Source organism: Aspergillus udagawae (genome assembly GCF_001078395.1).
Source record: "Aspergillus udagawae IFM 46973 DNA, scaffold_11, whole genome shotgun sequence".
Classification (NCBI taxonomy): Eukaryota; Fungi; Ascomycota; class Eurotiomycetes; order Eurotiales; family Aspergillaceae; genus Aspergillus; species Aspergillus udagawae.
The window spans coordinates 678,866-701,925 of NW_025091274.1; the positions used below are offsets into that span (position 1 = coordinate 678,866).

General features: G+C 50.8%; 8 protein-coding genes across 8 annotated transcripts; 5 read left to right on the forward strand and 3 right to left on the reverse strand.

Annotated features, from left to right (window-relative positions):
• Positions 1–909: 909 nt before the first annotated feature.
• Aud_002296 (uncharacterized protein) lies at positions 910–2,288 on the reverse strand (the record flags this gene model as incomplete). Its single annotated transcript, XM_043296296.1, has 4 exons — positions 910–1,212; positions 1,305–1,956; positions 2,016–2,171; positions 2,230–2,288. The coding sequence occupies 4 exons, from the start codon at positions 2,286–2,288 to the stop codon at positions 910–912; spliced, it is 1,170 nt and encodes a 389-aa protein (XP_043152231.1).
• A 741-nt stretch (positions 2,289–3,029) lies between these two features.
• Positions 3,030–3,663, forward strand: Aud_002297 (uncharacterized protein; the record flags this gene model as incomplete). The annotated part of the gene is made up of 2 exons (XM_043296297.1): positions 3,030–3,034; positions 3,414–3,663. The coding sequence occupies 2 exons, from the start codon at positions 3,030–3,032 to the stop codon at positions 3,661–3,663; spliced, it is 255 nt and encodes an 84-aa protein (XP_043152232.1).
• Positions 3,664–3,756: 93 nt separating this feature from the next.
• On the forward strand, positions 3,757–7,663 carry Aud_002298 (uncharacterized protein; the record flags this gene model as incomplete). Its single annotated transcript, XM_043296298.1, has 7 exons — positions 3,757–4,459; positions 4,505–4,793; positions 4,845–4,987; positions 5,036–5,327; positions 5,380–5,517; positions 5,538–7,143; positions 7,226–7,663. The coding sequence occupies 7 exons, from the start codon at positions 3,757–3,759 to the stop codon at positions 7,661–7,663; spliced, it is 3,609 nt and encodes a 1,202-aa protein (XP_043152233.1).
• A 457-nt stretch (positions 7,664–8,120) lies between these two features.
• Aud_002299 (uncharacterized protein) lies at positions 8,121–9,686 on the forward strand (the record flags this gene model as incomplete). Its single annotated transcript, XM_043296299.1, has 1 exon — positions 8,121–9,686. One exon carries the CDS (start codon positions 8,121–8,123, stop codon positions 9,684–9,686), a length of 1,566 nt encoding a protein of 521 aa, XP_043152234.1.
• Positions 9,687–10,703: 1,017 nt separating this feature from the next.
• Positions 10,704–11,206, reverse strand: Aud_002300 (uncharacterized protein; the record flags this gene model as incomplete). Its single annotated transcript, XM_043296300.1, has 2 exons — positions 10,704–11,056; positions 11,110–11,206. The coding sequence occupies 2 exons, from the start codon at positions 11,204–11,206 to the stop codon at positions 10,704–10,706; spliced, it is 450 nt and encodes a 149-aa protein (XP_043152235.1).
• Positions 11,207–11,580: 374 nt separating this feature from the next.
• Positions 11,581–12,896, forward strand: Aud_002301 (bZIP transcription factor; the record flags this gene model as incomplete). Its single annotated transcript, XM_043296301.1, has 3 exons — positions 11,581–11,664; positions 11,720–12,701; positions 12,769–12,896. The coding sequence occupies 3 exons, from the start codon at positions 11,581–11,583 to the stop codon at positions 12,894–12,896; spliced, it is 1,194 nt and encodes a 397-aa protein (XP_043152236.1).
• Positions 12,897–13,194: 298 nt separating this feature from the next.
• On the reverse strand, positions 13,195–14,222 carry Aud_002302 (uncharacterized protein; the record flags this gene model as incomplete). Its single annotated transcript, XM_043296302.1, has 2 exons — positions 13,195–13,554; positions 13,752–14,222. The coding sequence occupies 2 exons, from the start codon at positions 14,220–14,222 to the stop codon at positions 13,195–13,197; spliced, it is 831 nt and encodes a 276-aa protein (XP_043152237.1).
• Positions 14,223–15,242: 1,020 nt separating this feature from the next.
• On the forward strand, positions 15,243–19,603 carry Aud_002303 (uncharacterized protein; the record flags this gene model as incomplete). Its single annotated transcript, XM_043296303.1, has 5 exons — positions 15,243–16,063; positions 16,109–16,487; positions 16,562–18,928; positions 18,994–19,157; positions 19,225–19,603. The coding sequence occupies 5 exons, from the start codon at positions 15,243–15,245 to the stop codon at positions 19,601–19,603; spliced, it is 4,110 nt and encodes a 1,369-aa protein (XP_043152238.1).
• Positions 19,604–23,060: the final 3,457 nt, after the last annotated feature.

Below are 23,060 nucleotides of genomic sequence, written 5' to 3' on the forward strand. Positions count from 1 at the left end.
GGGTCATCTAACTTGATAAGCTTGTCAATATACTGCCTAATAACCATTTCCTGCACGGCAGTAAGTTTTGTATTCATCGGGGTTCTATATAAACGTGACGGTATCCCATTCCAGCGGCGTCGAAGCCGCTGCATTTGGACATCAAACTCTCGCGCAGTTTTAGAAAGATTAGGCTTTTCTGGCGTTTTAATGCGCGATGCATGGCTTCCTCAATTCAAACTTCTGTATCATAATATGATTCTGGCATGGCGTTGACACATAAAATAAACTGTAAGAAGTGTACGATTTTGAGAAGTTTTATCAGAGAGATTGCAGGGTCGCGCCAAACGCATGACCAAGAATACAAAGCCTAGTCTGACTAGGCCGCAACGTAGTAGGGTCGGTTACCACCTGGGACTGCCAGTGATTCGCCGTGCGGACAAATATCGGGCAAGATTTGGTGATGTCCAATCCGAGGCGGGAACAAATCCCCAGTTCGGGCGTTTGCGATTAAAGCACTCATATGAAGACCTAACAAGCACTAAGAGAGGGCTAGATTGTATGAGTGGTATCAATGTCACGGCAAGAATCCTGGCTTACATGATGGTGGTGTAAGCACTCCCAACGGATTACGCATACTCGGAAGGAATATCGCCAATGGCTAGCCCAAAGAAAATAAATTGGGCCTACAATTGCAGCACAAAAGCAGGGGGATATTGTCACCGCACTATTACAACGTAAAGACGAAGGGGCCCTGTTAGCTTGTTGGACGCACCTGCTGGTATTGCGGACCTTGATGAATTGGCCCATTGGCTGCTCTACTCAAAAAGCACAATTGACTAGTCCCAAACTGAGGCAACATCCTTGACCGTGATAGAGATGGTTCTAAAAGCGTCGCCATTTTACAACAGAGAAATGGACTCATGGTCATCACTTGGGAAAGATCTGCGCGGTAATTACGCTTTCACCCTGGCCTCCAAATACCTCCACTAAAGACCAATCAACCAGCACACGGAGTGTCACTTTACCCCGTGTATCCGGCGTCAACGCTGCATAATAGATACCTGGAAAAACAGTGTTAAAGCTGACATCTCCCAAATTTGTTCGATCAACAAAGAGCTGCTGCGTTGCGGCATCGTAACCAATCACGGTTGCCTTCGAACCGTCCTCGTTTGACCGAACGAGACGTCGAATAGAATCTCCCTGAGCAGTGTAACTGCCCGCAGACATGACCTGAAAGTTAGCGTCACGTCTATGGATTTCCCTGTCACTGGAAGATCGAATTGTGAACCTGGTAAAGTATCCCAGCTATATGTATAATTAACCGGCGACTTTTCTATGGGTGCTAGGCTATAAGGTTCCTGCACAAGTGTGACTTTGGAGTCAATAGTGGCGAGGAAATACTTGCGCATCACGGACATGGAGCTTCGCCAAGGGTTCGTTGGAATATCAGCTCCGTAGACCCAATTGTTAGCCCAACCAACAGCAACCCGCTCATACTCGGGGAGTCCGTTGTAAGTCGCGGCAGCGTAGAAGTCTGGACCGAGGTCTATCCAGTTTGCCTTCCGGTCTTGAGCAAGTGACTCGGACAAGACAATCTCCCCCACGATGATGTGGCCCCAGCCTTCCGTGCCTGTATTGAAATCTGCGATCCCGAGCACTGCAGTTCGGTTGATGAAATTTCTCACGTCCCAACCTTGCCACAACAAAGCTGCAGAATTTTGACCGGTAGCACTGCGGACGACCTCACCCTCCACCTTCAGATTGAGAGAGGTCTCTGTATCGTTTGCGGTGCCGTAGGTGGAGGGATTGTATGGGTGATACCCACCAGCGATTCGAAAATTGATAAAAGCTTCATTGATGACGAAGGATTCGGATGTTACTGTCCCAGTATTGGTATCTCCACTGAAGTACGTGTCCAATACATTGCTATCAGCGTCCTCGCCCGTCACAGGTGTGATTCCAACAAAGTCGCCACTTGCAGTCCAGTTTAGGGTTGCCGAAGAAGATGCAAAGAAGATGTATCTTTCCAATACTCAATAGTGGAACTATCGGGCGGTACGTCGACGGCCGCAGACACATTATTCGCATCCACTGTGAACGTGGTTCCATCAAACGATCCCACGAAATACTGAGTGCCTGAGCCAATAGTGGGCCCTCCAGGATTGGATGTCGGGTCGCGATCGACAAGTCTGTGTACTTTATACTTTATACCCTTCAATCTAACGACAAATTGAAATACAAAAACACAGTGGAGCTGCAATAACGCCAGGCTGGTTTATAGCCACCTTAGGCGTCCGGACTACCATCCTAGCTTAGTAGCGATAGTAGTGTAATAATATGTTCAAGAGGGGTTACCTCGTCGCGGCACGGCGCTGGAGGATGCAGGATCAAGCAGCTACAGTAGTTATTAGCTGCTGCACAGCCCTGGTCTAAACCGCTGCGGGGGTTTACCAGCTAAACTATGCAGTACTATAAGTATTCCAAAGGCGTGGGAATTACAGCAACAACCCCAGCACAAGATTCCCTGATACTCTGATATCCCCAGACCAGACAGCGACAAGAGCGCAAAATACTTTCACTGAAGAAGTAATGATCAAGTCTCAGCCTGATGCGGACATCGTTATCCTGTACCTATGTTGCTATATGTACGAAAAATCCGCTGCTACCAGAACCATTACTAGTTGGCACAACCATATCAACCATGCTCCAGAATATATGAGGACACTCACTCGCACATATAGTTTGCTCATTAGGATCATTCATACTATAGTTACTTAGATATCCCTTGGGTAGGGATGGCTATGTACAGTATTTGATAAAAATTATAGTAAATCATACATTGGTCGCGGGTCGTGCCTTGCTAAATGGTTTGCAGTCAGAGCTTGTAGGCCTGGGTTGGCCTCTATGCACTGGTGCTCTTCGCCCTCGCGTAGATGAGGCCGCTGATAAACCCTAGTACAATGGCAGATACACTCCCAAATGTGACGGGAGCCGCGAAGAAGACAATGCCTGCAACAGCCAGAGGAAGCTTGTTCAGGGCGCCCACCATGGCGTAGGTGGTAGATGATGTGGCTTGAATGCACCAGGCTGTGCAGTACGAGATGAAGACAGCAGCCACGCCAGAGTAGAGGATTCCAATAAATAAGCTTTGTCGTGACTCGGCAGGGAAGTTCCTCTGTAGGTTTTCAGAAGACCAGTCTTCGGCGAGCATGGAAGCGAGCAGCAGAATAGGGATGCTGAGCAGATTATTATAGAACATGACTGAATCAGCGCGCTGTCAGTAAAGATGCTTCACCTACTAGCCTAATACACGCACCATCCCAGTTATCAAAATTCGTCTTCTTGATTACCCTGCGCATGCCCAGTGCGTACAAGGCAGAGAAGATTACATTCGTCCCCATCCAAGTATAACCAGCATTAAGAGCTAATAGTGCTGTGGCTATTGGATCAGAGCTGGCCCCTACAGTAGCAGTTGTCGCGTTCTGGATGTCGGCCCAGGCTGCCACAACGGAGCTGAACACCATCAAGCCAAAAGATAGCAGGGCAAGAGGCTTCACGCCACCTCCAACCCGCAGTGCAATTTCTGTGACCTGTCGCTACTGCATGAGATGCACCTACGGAGGCATGCGCAAGAGGTCCATCGGCTTCGTACCTGAGCTTCTTGCTTCGCGGCGCGTGTAAACTTGGAGTGTGCTTGTCAATTTGATGGCTTTGGTTAAGGCAGGGCGTTGCATCGCACGCGACATCTTAACTGGCGCCATATTAAGTACCACAATGGACTACTGCGCAATCTCCATAGTTAGGGTCGCATTGTCCTGCTGCACAGTATATATCCTTGCTTCCGCACCACCCCCTAAGCGAGCAGCAGTTTCCAAAATTACCCCCAAAACACATTATGCCGCCGCTGTTCGCTCCGCATGTGGGCGAGAAGACCGGCGCGGGGAGTGTCTCGTTGGTATCGTTGCACTTGCCGAAATACGGGTTGCAGCGGTCCGCCTTGCAGGTCGCGATGGTGGAGCCGCAGTAGTTGTTCAGGCCGCAGCAGTCGCCGAAAGCGCTGCCCTCGCATGTGGTGTTGAAGGCGTGGCCGCAGTATCCGTCCTGCGAGACGGGGAACGCGGGGAGAAACGGCTCGCCCGAGGGGACGGGGACGGGGCTGGTGTAGTTCCAGTCCGGGGTGGCTCGGGCGCAGTAGGTGAGGCCGGGCTGGATGCTGGCGGTGCAGTTGCTGGACGAGAGGGACGGGTTGAAGGCGAGGAAGAGCTCCGAGGAGACGACGTAGCTGAGGCAGATCTGCTCGCAGGTCATGTCGCCTGCGGTTTACCACTCACCGCACCTGGTCGACGTGTTGGGCGCCACGACTGCGCCGGCTGGGGGGTCGACGATAGCGGGGGCGTACCCCGGTTGTGGGGTCTGGGCGTTGGAGAAGTTATTGGCGATTACGGTCCATGGCTCTCCTGGGGCAGAGACGCAGGTCGTGGAGCCCCAGTACGGGGTTGACGCGTTGACTAAGTTGTCGCAGCCGTAGTTGATGGCCCCGTTCCAATTGACGAGATCAATCCAGGAGACCCCGCACTCGAGCCCGAGACCGACGCACGTATCACCGGCTTGGACTTTGTAAGTATCACAGGTCTGCGGGAGACAAAGCTCAAGTCCCGCAGGCTGGGTGGATGGCTGTTCAACGATCCCGATCAGCCGACGAAGAGTACATTCTCGGATATCGCAGGATCCGAGGAGAATCAGAAGAAGTTTGCCAAGTCGCTACTTGCGATGATGTCAAAGTACGGCTTTGATGGTGTGGATATCGACTGGTAATTCCCCATCCTTCCACTGATGCTATACACCGTACTAACGAGGCCCAGGGGGTATCCCGTTGCGGAAGAGCGCAGTGGTCGGAAAGAAGACTTTGACAATTTCCTCAAGTGGATGAGGAACCTGCGCTCTCAGCTCCAGAGCAGTGGAAAGAAGTACGGGTTGACTCTGACCCTCCCTGCGAGTTACTGGTGTATGTTACCCATTCATGGCACGTTATTGGCCTAACTAACCGCTATAGATCTCCCACACTTCGACATTAAGAGACTGCAGGAGTCGGTCGACTGGTTCAATGTCATGTCCTATGATATGCACGGCACTTGGGACCAGAACAATACCTGGGTCGGACCATTTCTGAATCCCCACACGAACCTGACTGAGATTAAGGGGGCACTAGACCTGCTCTTTCGCAATGATATTGAGCCGGCCAAGGTAACGATGGGCCTGGCGTACTACGGCCGCAGTTTTACCCTCTCATCACCAGACTGCTTCGAACCGGGCTGCACATACAAGTCTGGTGGTAATGCAGGTCAGTGCAGCAGCACAGTCGGATTCCTCCTCAATTCTGAGATAGACTATAATCAGTGAGAATGGCCTCACTCCCAAGTTCTACGAAGAGGATGCCGTCAAGGCGATCCACTGGGGTGACCAGTGGGTGTCGTATGACGACGCAAACACCTTCAAGATCCGCGGCGATTTGCAAACTCGCAGTGCTTGGGGGGCGTGATGGTGTGGGCCATCAGCCATGACGATCATAAGTCGACCTCTGCCAAAGGGCTGATGACCGGCCTTGGGAAGAAACAAATGCAGCTGCCTTCGTACTCTGCCGCGAGCGCAGCTCCGTCGACATTGACCAAGAGGGATGACAGTGCCGGCAGCAATGTGGACGTGTGTCGTCGGACTAACTGCGGCGAGAATTGTCCCGCCGGGTGGAAATGGATCAGGCGCGCAGATAGCGACACTCTCAGTATGACTGACGAGACCTACTGCTACTCGGGTCAGGATTCCCGCAAGTTCTGCTGTCCAGGCGACGTGGACCTGCCCAGCTGTCAATGGCACGGTATGCCGAAACACGGCGGGAACTGCAGCCCCGGGTGCAAGGACGGTGAGGTCGAAGTCAGCACGCTGGGCTATCCATACTGCCAGACCAAGCATCAGTCTGCCTGCTGCACTGTCACGCCGTCTACAGCCCCCTACGGTGAATGCAAGTGGGTGGGAAGCGCGGGCCTGTGTTCCTCATCCAGCAGCCATAAAGACTGCCCCAGTGATTATCCGACGTTCATCTTTGCCAGTTCCAACGGCGCTGGTGGAGAGCAGACGTGTACACAGGGAGCCAAGAGCTTCTGCTGTAAGGGCAAGGTGCCCTGGCAGTTCAAGAAGTGCTTGTGGCAAAAGAAGGCCACCAATCTCCTAAGAGCAGAGGCATTCTGCGAGAGCTCCTGCCCCAAAGGACAAACTCGGCTAGGAATGCATGCAGGCGACTACAGGCTGGGCTGGGAGGCATACTACTGCGCAGGAGATCCCCCGCCTCCCCCAAAGACTGATGACGGGGGCAGTACTAAGCCGAACACCACCACCGTTGAGCCCCGCGACCCCAATCACCTATACTACTACAAGTATCAGTCCTTGATCTCAAGATATATGCAGGATCCAGGGGCCCCGCCTGATTTCCAGAGCTACTCCTGGTCACCGGAAGAGGATCAAGCACTGGTGGAGCAGACCAAACTGAACCTATACAACTTTGAGCTTTTCAACACGTACAATGCGCGAACAATGGTGTCGAACGTCCAGGCCCTCATCAATCTGTACGACCATACCGGGCCGCCGGTGATGTACGGCGACCATTTCCTGATGGCCGAGATGAATGGTGCGATCAACCAGTCCGGGGGTGGCATTGATCGGTATGCCTATGTCAGTGACTTGATAGCCAACCCGCGGACGGCTGACGAGGCATTGAACTACATGGACACGGCTGTCGATGACCTGTGCACCATTCAAGAGGCCGAGGGCACCGCCCCAGCGAAACAGGATACTCCTGCGGCGGAGAGTGATAATGCAGACCTTAAAGAACGACATATCAATATCATTGATATATCTACCGACTCAAAGGTAAATGGGCAGCCGACCATGCGGACCATCCTGCGCGGCATCAGGAATGGAGACCTGACCCTGCACTATGCCCGGTGGGAACATTTCAACAACCGGAATGGCGACAGGAGCAGAGAAGGTCCTTTACTGGAAATAGCCTATTGGATTGGAATTGAGATCGGGACTCTGGGGGCCAATGCCAACGAGTATCAAGAAACAGAAAATGACAAATGGGTTGTTTTCCATTTCCACTACAATAATGTACGTCCCTTTCTCACCATTCTCTGATGGACCACGGGACTCTGCTGCACGTTCAGTAAGAAGAAGACTGACACATTCACAGGATGGGCTTTTGTTTCGGCCAAAGAAGGGCCAAATGTACATTAGCTGCACCAGCATAACTGTTTTCCACGGGCAAACCCTCGACAACAGGGCGCGTGGTGATAATCGGATCTGGAACCGGGATGACGGCCGTGACGGCAATCCCAACACAGGAAATACGCGATCTAGAGCCCTGCAATGCCCCAGAGGACAGCGGTGGTACATTGCCCAGGCGGCTGCGAGTGCTGCGGGCAACCATTATTACGCAACCGAACTGGCGGAATTCGCGCGTACTCTGTATGACCAGGGATATCTGGGGGCTCAAGCATTCAGACTGATCTACCCGGGCAGCGACAACCCCTTCAAGTTCCATACGTCTCAGTATCAGCAGTTCAGGGACGGAATGAGTCGCAATTTCCTCATGGTTGAGAGGGAGATTATGGCGGGATGGACAGAGTAGGTGCCGCAGCAAATTGGATATATCCATGGTGGATAGATAGAAGCTACTAAATGTGCAGTGCATTGCTGTAGTCTAGATTATCTTGTTACTTTAAGTCTGATGGCAATTATACTATAGAAGTCATGTTAGGGCTCTCTCTAGTGCTATCTCTACCTTTAGAGGCGTAAACATGCTCCATCATGGTATCCTAGTCATTCTATTATTAGGTATACCAGAACTAGCTTCCTGCATGGTAATCATTTATACTTTCAAATTCTCTCAGCATAAGCCATCTTGAGGCGTGAAACGTGAATGCGTGATTGATCACGTTGTAGTCAGTAGTTGTACCCACTAAATCCGACTTGCTTAAACCCCACCTTCCGTCCATCCTTTTTCCTCATTTTTCAACCATTTCTCATCCACCAACGTCAAGTAGAGACACACCACACACACAGATATGGTAGTCATAGACAGAGCAATGGCAACAGACAGGCCAGATGAATTCCTGATAACTGCTATAAGGAAGAACGACCTCGCCACCGCCCGCCACCTGCTCAACCGCAACGTCTCCCCAGATGAGCCTTACAGTGATCCGCCGCTCAGCGTGGCCATCAGGCACCAGAGCTTGGACATTGTCCAGCTACTCTACGAGCATAATGTCAAAGGAATCATGGACGAGTTCAACAGCACAGAGATCCACGTCGCCGCAAGGGTCGGCAATCTCGCCATCCTGGAGTTCATCTGGAACAAGCTCAAGCCTCGACACCAACATGATGGCTTTCTCCACCAGGCCGATCTCGACGGAATGACTCCTCTGCACGTTGCGGCCGCCTCTGGATCTCTGGATTGTGTGCGGTTTTTGTTGCGCGAAGGTGCGGACGTGAACTCCTGCCCCATACACGGTATGACCCCGCTGCATTATGCCGCGAAGAGCCCCAATGCACGGGAAATTATCGAGGTGCTCGTGCAGGCTGGGGCCCAGGTCGATGCTGCCGCCTGGAACGGAGAAAGTGCTCTCTTTGGTGCTGTTGAGTCTGATGACAAGGATGCGGTCGCAGCGCTTCTCCGCGCAGGGGCGAGAGTCACACTGCGGAATCAGTACAACGAAACCGTCCTCCACACTGCAGCGTACAGCAGTTCACTATCTCTCCTGCAGACATTGGTTGACGCTGGAGCGGATATGACCGCGCGGAGCACCTCAAACTCGACGATTCTGCACCGCGCAGCGGAGGCCGGGCGCGTAGAGACGGTTGCGTGGATTCTCCAGCATACGCATCTGCCGGCAGACGACGCGAACAGCTACGGCTGGACTCCACTGCACTTTGCGGCAGCAAAAAACCACCTCAGCACGGTCAAGTTTCTCGTCGAGGAATGCGGTGCAGATATCTCCGCCCTCCCATCATTCCCCAGAAACGCATCCGCGCTGCACTTGGCTACTCACTGTTTCGGCGAGGACCCAATCCCCCAGGCCAATTGCACACGACCAGTGGCCGACAACACCTCCCTAATCAGCTACCTCCTTGCGCACGGGGCGGACGTCTGGGCGCGCGCGGACGATGGCATTCTAATGGGCGGCTACGAGTCCGGAGAAAACATCTTCAGAGAATTGCACGAGTGCACCAGTGGGCCTGAAAGCGAGGATGATTGTAATACGGTCACCCCGCTTGACTGCGCCGCTGCTATCGGGAGTATACCCAAAGCGCAGGCTCTGCTTGCTGCGGGAGCGGACATCAATGCACGTAGTCCGACGGGCATGGGCTGGACGGCGCTGCTCCATGCGGTGACGGCACTTCCGCCGCACTCTCCTGGAGGCCCCATAACCCCGATAATCCGGTTTTTGATTCAAAATGGAGCGGATGTGCGGATTGTGGATACCAAGGGGCGCAGTGTGGTGCATTATTTGTGCTATTATCTGCGGGCGACAGAGCCTGTGCGGGAGTTTTTGGTGGAGACGGGGGTTTACAAGGAGGATCTAGAGGCTGCGTTGGATTTGAAGGTGATCCCTAGGCTTATGAGGGATCTGATATACCGGAATCAGTCATGATGTCTATTGAGAGTGATGGGTTGTACAGTCTAAGTAACCACTCATAGGCCTTCCAATACTTCTCTAAATGAACAGACATTGCAACCTATATGTATATTTGCTATACTTTGGTAGTTGACGCAGGAATGGGCCTCCATCTATGACAAGACCCAAGCATCAGTGTCAGGCTCATAGCTCCTTGTCTACATTGTCATGATTAACTGCTTGCTGTTAGCATTCGTAAACGATTATCACCCTGTGTACTAAAGGGAGATCAAGCCTATATGATAGGCAATACCCTGCGCCTATAGAACTCGTCTATCCAGTAATGGTGCTATGCAGGAGAATCAACTACCCATAATGCCACCAATGCACAATCGATCCTGATTAAATTGGGTATCTTTTAGCTATCTACGCTGGTAGCAACACAATTGTTTAGATACTAAAATTGGAGGCTCCGTTTTTCTTCCTGTAGTCCCATATTGTATGCCGCCAGGCCTGTTGCCCTGCTTTATATATATATATTCTCAATCTCAGCCTCTGCCGACTCGAGGGTGTTATCTCGGTGGTGATGTTTTCTTAGATGTTGATTGACGACCAGATCACTAGGAAGTGGTCCAATCATTTCGTCGTCTGAATGGGATAAATCATGATCTGATCTCCTCGCATTATCAGGGGTCCGATGCGCCATTGGGCCGCCTTAGCTTCTGCTCAGCACTCAACCACATTTCAGATGATAAATATATCAGTTCTCATCTGTCCAAGCCTAGGGTAGGCTCTATATTATAAATTTCTGACTAAATACGGCGGACTGTTTATACAAAAGGAACATATCGTATTTATGCGCTATTTTCCACCGAACCACACTCAGCGCGTTGTTGCTGTGGATCGGAAAGCATCTACTGTTTACTTCAACCTATTTGGAGGGAAGTCCAAGACCACTTACAAATATTCTTAATATCGGCCCTTGAATTTGTGTTCATGAGATTCGAACTGGCAAAAAGCAAGGCATCAGATAATCTCTCCCCGACAAAGCAACTAGTACACCAAAATCTCCTCATCTTTTCCTCCCCCGTCCCTCCATTTATTAAGCACCTTCTTCATATCCGCCGCGATATTCTGAGCATAGTCAGGCCCAGCGGCCCCGGCAGGCAAATCCGCTGGGTTCCCCCTCACCCAAGCAACAGGTTCTTTAGCAACACCCGCGAATTTCTTCTTAAGCTCTTCAACCTGCTGAGGCTCATAGCCGCGACCGAAGATCACCGCGCGAGGAGGCCGGCTGTAATCGTGGGTTCCGATCTCATTGGGGCTCCGAGACTGAGGATCGCGACCTGCAAGCAGATGCGGGAGCTCAGCCTCTGCAGCCTCATATGACAGGATGAAGTGAATGACTGAGGAGCATTAGCACCATACTTTGTTTATTTCAGGAATGTATATCAAGGACCTTCATATTCAGGCAGCAGGTGCTGGGAGATTGATTTCCCCATCGCGGGTATTTTGCCGCAGGCAACTACTGGCACCGGTTGAGTGAATGAAGACATGTTGCGAGAGCCGTACGCTGTACGCTGCGACTGAAGGTATTTCGGAGCATTGGAGACGGAGAATTATGGAGTAGGCTGAGGTCGATGATTCAATTTATATTCCTCGTTGCGGCGCGCTCGGTCTTGATGATGAGTTGATGACGTTCGGACGGAGCATTGTACAGTAAAACTCCTTGGTGCCGCTTAGCCATAAACTTTGGGCGCAGTTCGGGCCAATCGTGGCGACCCACCGATTTTTCGATTATTCAACAGTCCCGACGCCCCGCCCCCGACGAGTAAAGCAACGCCGTCACGTCCTCTTCGCGTTCTCAGATTATCCATTACATCACTGCATGTCTTCAAGATAAAGTAAAAGGCCTCAAAAGCAATACACGATGGTCGAAGCAATGACTGACGCGCCCGCGCCTCGCAAGAGAGGCCGGCCACGAACTGTGACGGACGATCAGCGAGTTCACGAGGTGGGTACATACCGAACAACTACAGAGCAAGTTGGACCTGACTCAAGGAAACCAGAGACGTCGAAAGCAGCTTCGCGTCGCGCAGCAAGCATATCGCAAGAGAAAAGAGACCACGATCGTCAAGCTGCAATCTCGCGTACAGGAACTCGAGTCGGGCATCGAAGAGCTCAGTGAGTCGTTCCTTTCCTTCAGTAATCTTCTGTTCGAGGCTGGGATTCTCCAAAATCAGCCTCGTGTCACAGCTGCTCTGCAAAAAATTACACAGCAATGCGTGTCGCTTGCCAAAAGTGGCTGCGACGAGGCCGAACAAGCACCTGCAGCCCCGGCGGAGGTATCGCCATCGACGTCTCCCACGGTCAGCGATACACAAGATATAATCTCAAATTACAATCCGCTCATAACGCAACTTGATTCATTGCCAATAATCGGTGACGCTTTCCAGTCCTCGTCGGACCTCGCGGCTCAATTACCCCCCATGCCACCCTACCAAGAACAAGCAATTCCACCGTTCGGAATAGTCTTGTCGTCTCTGAATATCCCCTTCTCACCCATCCCTAGTCCCGTCTTGAATTTCCCGTCCACAGTATCGCCCGACAATCTCTTAAAGCAAGGGCGCTGGCCACTCTCATACCGTCTGGTCCGACAATGCTGCGAGATTGGATATCATCTATTAACAAGCTCGTCTGGAGACGATCCAAGGGCCAAAGCAATCTTCGGCAAACGATTGACCATTGACGAGCGCAACCGCTATATCTCCGGATTCTTCGCCGCCATGCACGACGAAGTAGGAGACATGATCGAGTTGAGGACAAAAGTTCTCAATTCAAGGAGGAGGAGCTACTCGCCTGAACAACTCGCCGTTTCCTCTCGAACGTGGCAAATTGTCATTGAATCGGGTGCTGATGAGTGGATGGATGCGAGTGGTGTGCAAAGGCTGCTACAGGAGCGAGGGATTCGTATTCAGGACCCGAGCTCGCCCCTCTCCAGTCCCCGGTTCAATTCGGCTCCGCAGCTCAACGCAGCGAGCTTCATTAAATGTGAGTAATGCCGAGATCAATGGTTCTTTGTGTCTTCTTGTCCGTGCATTTACTGACCTTGTCGTAGATCTTTCCCTCTGCCCTATCTGTCTCGGTCGCGGACCAGCGTTCCGAAAGCGCGATGTTGAGAATGCCATTCGCCTTGCAACTCTTGATGATCCTTGGGCGTTTAACCCTGTGTGCGAAATACCATGATTTATGTATAATAACAATAATTATCTACAATAGATATAATCTCCGCTTACTTTGCATGACGCGACGATTAGAAGCAGGATCCCGCTGTGGAGTTGAGGAAATCCTTCCAGTACATATGTTCCCTATGTCCGCGAAATTTCTTTAAAAAAGCACCCTTTGCATCCCGGCCCTTCATTTTGATTGTCACTTTAGCGTCTAGGGGCTGGCCTTTGAAATCCAGGCCTGGACTCCAAAATCACCTATATTTTCCATTTACATTTTCTCCCTTTTTGGGTCACACAGATGCGCAGGCACATTTCTAGTCACGTCGACGCCAAATAGAGACTCGGTCATGGATCACCCCATTCTCACCCATGCCCACAGTGTGCGTGCGCTCTGGCTGCCAGTGCGCCACTCTCTCCAGGCCCGCCTTGCTGGGCTCTCGCAACGGGTCCGCATCGACAAGACCCTTATCATTGTAGGAGATCTTCTCACCGGGGTGGCTCAGGTGCTCCATGTAGGCCTCGGAGGGAGAGGCAAATGGAGGGCCGGGGGCCAAGGGGTCCTTATGACGAGGAGACTCCAGACAGATCAGATTGCCTGCAGGTGAGGGAGCAAGGAGCTCGGTGTGTCGGAGAGCCCATTTAGGACGGAGCTCTGGGTTCAGAGCACAGAAAAACTAGATGGTTGTTAGAAGGAAAGACCAGAAAGACCAGAAAGACCAGAAGGATTCAGGGTGGGTCGGAAATGGCACATCAAAAGTCCAAAGACAGAGAGTGAAGCATCTTGCAGGTCCCCCTGTAGAATGCAGAGTACAAGTGGAGAGAAAAAGAGCAATGATGGAATGAGCCCAACAGCGGCAGTTAGTATACATACCGTGTAATCATAAATAACATCAAATCCATTTCGAGGTACTCCAATTTCCTTCAACCAGGTATCATCAAAGAAATCCCCTTGGACGAAAGTGACCTTCCCTTTCCCAACTTTCTCGTCTCGCACACGGTACCGGCTATGGTTCTCCTTCTCCTCCTTCTTGCACGCATCGACAGCCGTGGCGCTGCACTCCAGGCCATAGGCATCATACCCAAAGCTCGCCAGTAAGAGTACATCGACTCCACGTCCACAGCCCGGCACCAGGGCCTTCCGCCTCTGACCGTCCTGGGTGATGGGCCCGCCAATGGTGCCAGCTCGCTGGACCAGGGTGTCTTCTAGCGCGGGGTTGGGAAAGCCACGATCCCAGGGCAGATTATCACCTTTGTCCCAGAGGGAGGCCCAGCCCTCAACATACTTGTCCCCTTGATATTTGGCAAAATATGCTTGAACATCAATGTTGGTAGGAGTCGTCATGGCTATGGGGTGGTGATGGAGTCGGGGGAAGTTGGAGGTGCTCGCTCTGGCGTGACAGTGATAAACAGGGTAAAAAATTAGGAGTAGTACAGAGTGGTCAGAAACTATTGACTGCACAGGGAAGTAAATGATACTGGGTGCACGGCGTCTGTTCTACTTATGCCTCTCTACACCCGTAATTGAGTGTCTTTACGCTGTGATTAGAAATCATTGTCGATGGGATAACCTCAAGCTCCGACCGCGAACCAAGAGTCAGGTGTTGGGTCGAAAGTTAATCGGTCTTTACCTGTTTATTCATCATACCGAGAGAGAGCTGTTGAGAAAAGTGGAGGTTTCTACTACAGTGGCATGGGATTGGCCCAGGCGGAAATCTTGGGCCCACCGTCGACTAAGAATTACGCTGCTCTCCATTGAGGATAAGTGGGTTCAGTCGATCTTCATTAACGCACTGAATTAATTCTAGTCGTTCGACCATCGTAGCTGGCAATGTGATTGATTAGTCGGACCAACTGTCGATCCACGGGGCTAGTGATTATAAGGTTAGACCCGCCCAAATGGGGCAGGGGGCTCCAGCAATCAAGCCTGGCTAGTCATTGCATCTACTCCGTGATGAGTTAGTGAGTTTATTAACTTAACTAGAGCTAGGAATGTATAATAATAATCACTCCGAGCGGACATGCCTGATGATTTAGCAAAGATGGTTGAAATAAGTTTAACTCATCACGCCGTAAGGAGGTGTTTTAATGTTGAGTAATGCACAAAACTTTCTGGTTATGTGACCAGCGAAGGATTCTCTTGCTGTATTGCACTGAAGCTATGGGACAGCGTGGAATTGAGGTCTGAATGCTCTTGGGTCAGAAAGCACTATAATAGGCGTGATGCCACTGATTAATGCACCCTTTGCGTGATTATTGTTTTGACACATGAAATAAGGACTTTGACTTATACACCGCCACTGGATGCCTTGTTGAATGGTTCTACTACGTTCACACCTTTACCGTGTCCGCCCTGACCTCCACCATGGCCTCTGCGGCATCAAATATTGATGCAGAGTCCACAATTGCCAACGACAATCTTCAAACTCCAGATGCCAAGGAAGAAACGGAAGATGTCTCAATCTATCGTGCCAGAGCGACATGGCACATGGCCCCCGAATTGCGCCAGATCCGGGAACGAGATGAAGCCGGGGGCGAGAAGCCCAAAATGCTCGGCGTGGCCTGGCAGAACCTCACCGTCACGGGCGTTGGTGGCGATGCCACATTCAATGAGAACGTCGTCTCTCAGTTTTCTCTCTTCCATCGCAGTAACAAAGTCAGCAAGACTAAGACCATCATTGAAAATTCATTCGGATGCGTCAAGCCTGGGGAGATGTTGCTAGTTCTTGGACGGCCTGGCGCGGGTTGCACGTCGCTGCTGAACGTGCTTTCCAACAACCGCCTCGGCTACAAAGAAGTCACCGGAGACGTCAGCTTTGGCAGCATGTCTGCTAAGGAAGCCAAGCAGTACCGTGGCCAGATTGTCATGAACACGGAGGAGGAAATCTTTTTTCCCACGCTGACCGTTGAAGACACGATCGACTTTGCCGCTCGCATGAAGGTCCCCTACCATCTGCCGCCGGGCATCACAACCCATGAAGAATATGTCCAGTCCTATAAAGACTTTCTCCTGCGGTCAGTCGGCATCTCGCACACCGCACGGACGAAGGTTGGCGATGCTTTCATTCGCGGTGTTTCCGGCGGAGAGAGGAAACGTGTCTCCATTCTGGAATGCCTCACGACTCGTGCAAGCGTCTTTTGTTGGGACAACTCAACCAGAGGCCTCGACGCCAGCACCGCTTTGGAGTGAATCAAGGCCATCCGAGTGATGACCGATATTCTCGGGCTCAGCACAATCGTCACCCTTTACCAGGCAGGCAACGGCATCTACGAGCACTTTGATAAGGTTCTACTTCTTGACGAGGGCAAACAAATCTTCTACGGGCCTCAAAAGGACGCTGTTCCATTCATGGAGGACTTGGGCTTTATGCGTGATCCGGGATCCAACCGGGGTGATTTCCTCACTGGCGTGACAGTTCCTACTGAGCGCGTCATTGCCCCAGGATATGAGGACAAGTTCCCACGAACCGCCGACCAGATTCGTGCTGCATACGAGCAGTCCCATATCAAGCCCAGAATGCTGGAAGAGGCCCAGAACTACCCGACAAGCAAAGAAGCAGCTGACAACACAACCGTATTTAAAGAAATGGTTGCTCGTGAAAGCACAGGGGTGTGTCAAAAAGGTCCTCCGTCACAACTGGCTTCGCCACTCAAGTAACTGCTGCCATTATCAGGCAATACCAGCTGATATGGGGTGACAAGGCCACTCTCCTTATGAAGCAAGGCGCCACAGTGGTCCAGGCACTCCTCGGTGGATCTCTGTTCTACTCAGCGCCTGATAATTCCGTCGGCCTTTTCCTCAAGGGTGGTGCTCTGTTCTTCTCCATCCTTTACAATGCGCTCATCGCCCTATCGGAGGTGACCGACTCGTTCACGGGCCGACCAATTCTCGCCAAGCACCGCGCCTTCGCACTGTACCACCCAGCGGCCATCTGCATCGCCCAGATTGCTGCCGATTTCCCCATTCTCTTGTTTCAGGTGACGCATTTTGGCCTTATCCTGTATTTCATGGTTGGCCTCAAAACCACGGCCGCGGCATTTTTCACTTATTTAGCCACCAACTTCATGACTGCCATGTCCATGACAGCTTTCTTCCGATTCGTTGGTGCCGCATTCCCTACATTCGACGCTGCAACCAAGGTCTCAGGCCTTTCAATTGTGGCGCTGTTTGTCTACATGGGATATATGATTGTCAAGCCGGTGATGCATCCGTGGTTCGTGTGGATCTTTTGGATTAATCCCATGGCATACGGATTCGAAGCTCTTCTTGGAAACGAATTTCATGACCAGGTTATCCCATGTTACGGCCCTAACCTGATTCCCAGCGGCCCTGGTTACATGGCTGAAGGGGGTCAATCATGTGCCGGTGTTATCGGTGCGATACCTGGTGCGACAAGCCTTACCGGCGACGAATATCTCGCAGCCCTGTCGTTCAGTCACAGCCACATCTGGCGTAACTTTGGAATCATCTGTGCCTGGTGGGTGCTCTTTGTGGCTCTCACCATAGTATTCACCTCTAGGTGGAAGCTACTGGGAGAAGGAGGCCGCAACCTCCTGATCCCGCGAGAGCTACAGCACAAATCGAAACATCTCTTGCAAATCAAGGATGAGGAAGCGCAACCTACGGAGAAATCTGTCCGTACCGGATCCGATACGTCAGGAAGCAGCTTCGGAAATGATCTGCTCCGCAACAAGAGCATATTCACCTGGAAAAATCTGACCTATACCGTCAAAACGCCTGAGGGTGACCGTATCCTCCTGAACAATGTCCAAGGATACGTCAAACCGGGTATGCTCGGGGCTTTGATGGGATCTTCTGGTGCTGGAAAGACGACCCTGCTGGATGTTCTCGCACAACGCAAGACCGCAGGCACGATTCACGGATCTGTCTTAGTGGACGGGCGTCCTCTTCCCATTTCCTTCCAACGCTCGGCTGGTTATGTCGAACAGCTGGATATTCACGAGCCCTATGCGACTGTCCGCGAGGCTCTCGAATTTTCGGCACTGTTACGCCAACCTCGCGACACGCCCACCGAAGAAAAGTTGCGATACGTGGACACCATCGTTGATCTACTTGAACTGAACGACTTGGAACATACCCTCATTGGTCGACCCGGCGCTGGTCTCTCGGTGGAGCAACGGAAGCGTCTCACCATCGGTGTTGAGCTTGTGGCAAAGCCGAGCATCTTGATCTTCCTCGACGAGCCCACATCAGGACTGGATGGTCAAGCTGCGTATAATACCGTTCGCTTCCTTCGCAAGCTTGCCGAAGCGGGCCAAGCTATTCTCGTCACTATCCATCAACCGTCCGCACAGTTGTTTGCGCAATTCGATAAACTACTCTTGCTGGCCGCCGGTGGCAAAACCGTGTACTTTGGTGATATTGGCCAGAACGCGAACGCTGTCAAGGAATACTTTGGTCGTCACGGCGCACCTTGCCCACCTGAAGTTAATCCTGCTGAGTACATCATTGATGTCGTGTCGGCAAATGACTTCCTCGATTGGAACCAGGTCTGGTTGAAATCCCCGGAACATGACAGCCTCTCCAAGGAACTGGATAGCATGGTCGCCGAAGCGGCAGTTCAACCTGCCGCGGCAAACGATGATCCGCATGAATTCGCTACTTCGCTCTGGACGCAAACCAAGCTCGTGACGCATCGCATGAATATCTCTCTCTTCCGAAACACTGAGTACCTCAATAACAAGTTCGCGATGCACATCAGTCTAGCGCTGCTGAACGGTTTTACGTTCTGGAAAATTGGAGACTCGGTTGTTGATCTACAGCAAAACCTTTTCACAGTGTTTAACTTCATCTTTGTTGCACCCGGTGTGATCTCTCAACTGCAGCCGCTCTTTATTGACCGCCGAGACATTTATGAGGCACGAGAGAAAAAGAGCAAAATGTACCACTGGGCACCCTTCGTGACGGGTCTTATTGTCTCAGAGTTCCCTTACCTGCTTGTCTGTGCGCTACTATATTACGTTTGCTGGTACTTTACCAGTGGCCTTCCTACGTCCGGCGAGCATGCTGGAAGCGTCTTTTTCGTTGCAGTAAGCCCGCCCACTTGACCTCTCGTTTCGTTGCCTTCCGCGTGTGACAGCTAACATCTTTCCAGGTCATGTACGAGTGTCTCTACACAGGCATTGGACAGATGATTGCCGCCTACACCCCAAACGCCGTATTTGCGTCTCTAGTCAACCCTCTGGTGATCACCACTCTCGTCTCTTTCTGCGGCGTGATGGTTCCCTATAGCCAAATCGTCGCCTTCTGGCGGTACTGGTAAGCCAATCATGCGTGTTCCTCGATGATTCATCTGAGTAAATGCCAGCACCCCATTTTACTGTAGGATGTACTACCTGGGCCCCTTCAATTACCTTATGAGTTCTATGCTGGTATTCACCACTTGGGACAGATCCGTGCATTGCAAGCCAGAGGAGCTGGCTGTTTTTGACCCGGCTCCCAACCAGACCTGTGGTGAATATCTCAACGTCTACCATCATGGCATGGGGGTGGGCACGAACCTTCTAAACCCAGATGATACTCTCCGCTGCCGCGTTTGCCAGTACACCACCGGTGGAGATTACCTCCGCACGCTGAACTTGAGAGAAGAACACTACGGATGGAGAAATGCGGGCATTGTCGTTGTGTTTGTGGTCGGTATCTACGGGCTCGTGTTCCTCATGATGAAGCTCCGGACCAAGGCCACCAAGAAGGCTAAGGATTGAGGGGATAGCAGGATTCAATTGGGGGATACGGACCTCACTATCTCTTGGGCTGGCCAGATTGCACCTCTTCGGTTTGTCTTTCTGACAGGGCCCGAATGGTCGAATTGTTGGTGACCGTTTGGCATTGTTTACATGGTCGTAGACGGAGTTAACTAGAGAGATACGGTATACAGATAGCTAATCGTCAGCCTTGTTTTCTCCACATCATGAAATGACTGAGCATCGTGACTTTGTGTACTATTTTGTGGAAGAAGTCAGTTGAACTGCGCTGAGAGTTCGGTGTTGGCTCTGAGCATCATTCGGACATATTCAAGGGGTTGTGAAGTTGCCCCCAGCTCTCGGTCCACCCCCGAGGGTGTCTCAATTTCATTTTCAGCTAGTTAAAGGTTAACTAGTTCCCAGACCCCGTCAAACTTTCCGTCTGACATCAATGGAGTGAAAAGTGTCAGAGTAATTATCCACTGGGTAATTTATCAATCACCCAACTGCCGCAACCTGACGCTTACTCATCTAATTTTTCCAATACGGCAACCGTGCCCCGAGTTGGATAGACCCCATTTAGCAGAGTTTTTCCGCTTCTCTGCCCCTAGATATACAGACATGATAGCTAGCCAGAATACCATCGTTGTCATGATGACGGTGGGTTCTTGATACGCCGCGTAGGAGGGCATATTGGCATTGAAACGAGGGCCAACTTTTTTGAAGTAGAAACTGAATCTATGGAGAGGGCTGTAGCAAATTGATTCAATTGTACTAGGCCAACATGCAGTTCACAACAATCTTGAGGAAAGAAAGTAAGAGTCGGTCGCGGTCCTTAAGAGTGTTGGTCCGCTTCGGATAGAATCCTCTAGAACCTCGTGGTGGAATCGCTTGGAATCCTTCTGCTAAGACGATATCCGAAAGGCCATGACACATGGTTCACCACCGGGCTCTGGCCCGTCACATTGTAGACATGAACGGATCCACTGCTAGTGTACAGTAACGTCGACCAAGGCAATCGTAGTTAATTAAACACAATCGTCGAGGATGATGTTAGGCTTCCGTACCGCAGTGAGGACAGCTCCAGTGGACGTGAAGAAGAAGAGAGCCCTATATAGAAGATGAAAGAAGCTTATGTACTGCGTACAATAATACAGAGCCTTCGAGATGATAGAGAAACACATACCATTCAAATGCGCCAAATACCACAGCAACCTGCGATACAGTACAATCTGCCGAAGTACAATGGACCGGGGATGGCAGAGAGCAAGCTTGGAAGACAAACCCTGCAAGCCAAAGTATCATGACGCTACTCTCCATTCCTGGAATACCACAGCGGCGTTCGAAGTCAAAGGAGGACACTGGAGACAGGGCAAGGTAAGGAACCGCGAAGAAGGCAGTCCATATGGCACTGACGAAAATGAAGATATTTATCTTGGTGAATCGTAAAAGGCAAAGCACTGTTGGACATTAGAACCTTTAAGTCAACAACTGCGGAAGTAACAAACGGGTTAAGCTTAAACCAAAAATAATAATTGCGAAGGTAGCTTGGACTAGCCTTACTACCCTTACTGCGAAATCCCAGGATGTGATAGATGCCATTGCAAAGAGTATTTGGCTCAGGTGTTTTCTGGTGTCGCAGGTCCGATAAGAATGTACAGAAAAGGAATCACGAGGCAGCCAAAGGGTCTTTATCATTGAAAGAACTCGACTGTAACCCAATAGTGTTCGTGACGGTACGGGATAGTTCGTCACCTGCTGGTACGTTTGAGTTTAATGGGTCTAAAAACGCTATTAGTAACGAAGATCATTAAGCTCTTTTACTATAATCTCTTGAAGTTGAAAATAAGTGGAGGCTACCGAGTACAGCAGTTCGTCGGTTGACATACCAAGATCGGCACGAGGCCAAATTAATAATCAAGCCGACAGTAAACTTAACTAGCGTCAGAAGAAGTTCCCAAGAAAGAACGCTAAGTACGAGGACCTGTGTGTTCACACAGATCTCCAACAACGCAAAAATTGATTCAATGGGTCCGCGGGAGGAAATAATAATCGCAAAAGTAGCGTTAGAGAAGAAATTCCTACGGAAGAAAGCTGAGTGCTTGCATCGTCAGGGTTGACCGAGATCTGAAGCGACGCAATGAATTGATTTTACTAGCCTAAAATTAGAACATATTATTCTTTAGATATTGTATGTATAAAGCTGACGACTCATTTCCATTGGGGAATTGATTTGTGTACTGTACCAAGTAGTCGAAGAAGTCAGTCTTGTGGCGGGACCCACTGGTTTTTCGATTATTCAACACTCCGACACCGCTGGAGGTGATGAATCAACTACCCATCGCCACGACTTGCTCCCTATCCTTTTTCAGTTGGAGGTGAGGGCACGTATCCGGCTGAGAAAACACCGAGAACTTGTCAGGTTAGCTTAAATCCTCTGAACAAAGTTAAAGATCATGCTTACAAGATCATTTGGAGGAAGGTTTACCCCCTGTTGCGACACCAGGCACTTGCTACTCAGGAGGAATGAAGCCGCAACATCGGAAATAATTCCTGCTCTATGTGTGAGAAGAACCAAGTTGACTGGAAATCAACTTGGACTTCACGTTGTATATGTACCCTCATGTTTTCCCTCAAGAAGAATGATTGAGCTTCCTTTACATTACAACACCCCCAGACAAGTAATATCTGGCATTTCCCTCACGGCTTCCCCAAAGGGGCGGTATGGAAATTCACCTAATGGCTGCATGACTCCTGCGTTAATCTTTGGGTAATGGCACACAAGTCTCCTAAGCGAAGATTGTGGTTAAGGATTGCGCCGAGTAAGTGGCCTCCAAAACGGTCAAAAAGGACAAGAACAAATCTTCGAGCCCATCGAAGGATTGAAGGAAATCAAAGAGTGAATCAACAACTCTTGGCTCCCGATTCAACCCGTTGTCGCTAAATTCAAACACTTTAAGTTGCATCGATGGCTGCACAATATCACCAGAACTGAGCGCCCTGAGAAAGTCGACTACCCCCGGACAGTTCCTGAGTGCCAGGGAATGGAGGCCTTTCAAAGAGAAAACAGAGGGCACACTGTGGCAGAAATGGCGATCAAGGCCAATTTTGTCAGTGGCAGAAACAACTGTTGAGTGTTCCCTGGAGGTAATTTCAGTACTTGGTTCAGAAGCAAATTCCCGTTTGCGAGAGTTCAGCGTATTCCTCCACAGCCAACCTCATCAATCTCGATTTCTTCTAACGCTACAGCATTGTCGCGAAGCAACTTTCCCAACCCCCTCATCGAGAAATAATTGGCGAATGATTGCCGCAATCTAAAGCGTCAAACACCACTTCATTTGGCAGCAAGCCAAGTCCGTGATGATAAATCCGGCAGGGTAGCTCGTTCTTTATTGGACTCTGCCCGAGTTCAAATCAACGCTCGGGATATTCACAGTCGTACCCCTCTTTGGGTGTTAGCAGAGGAACGAAATCTATC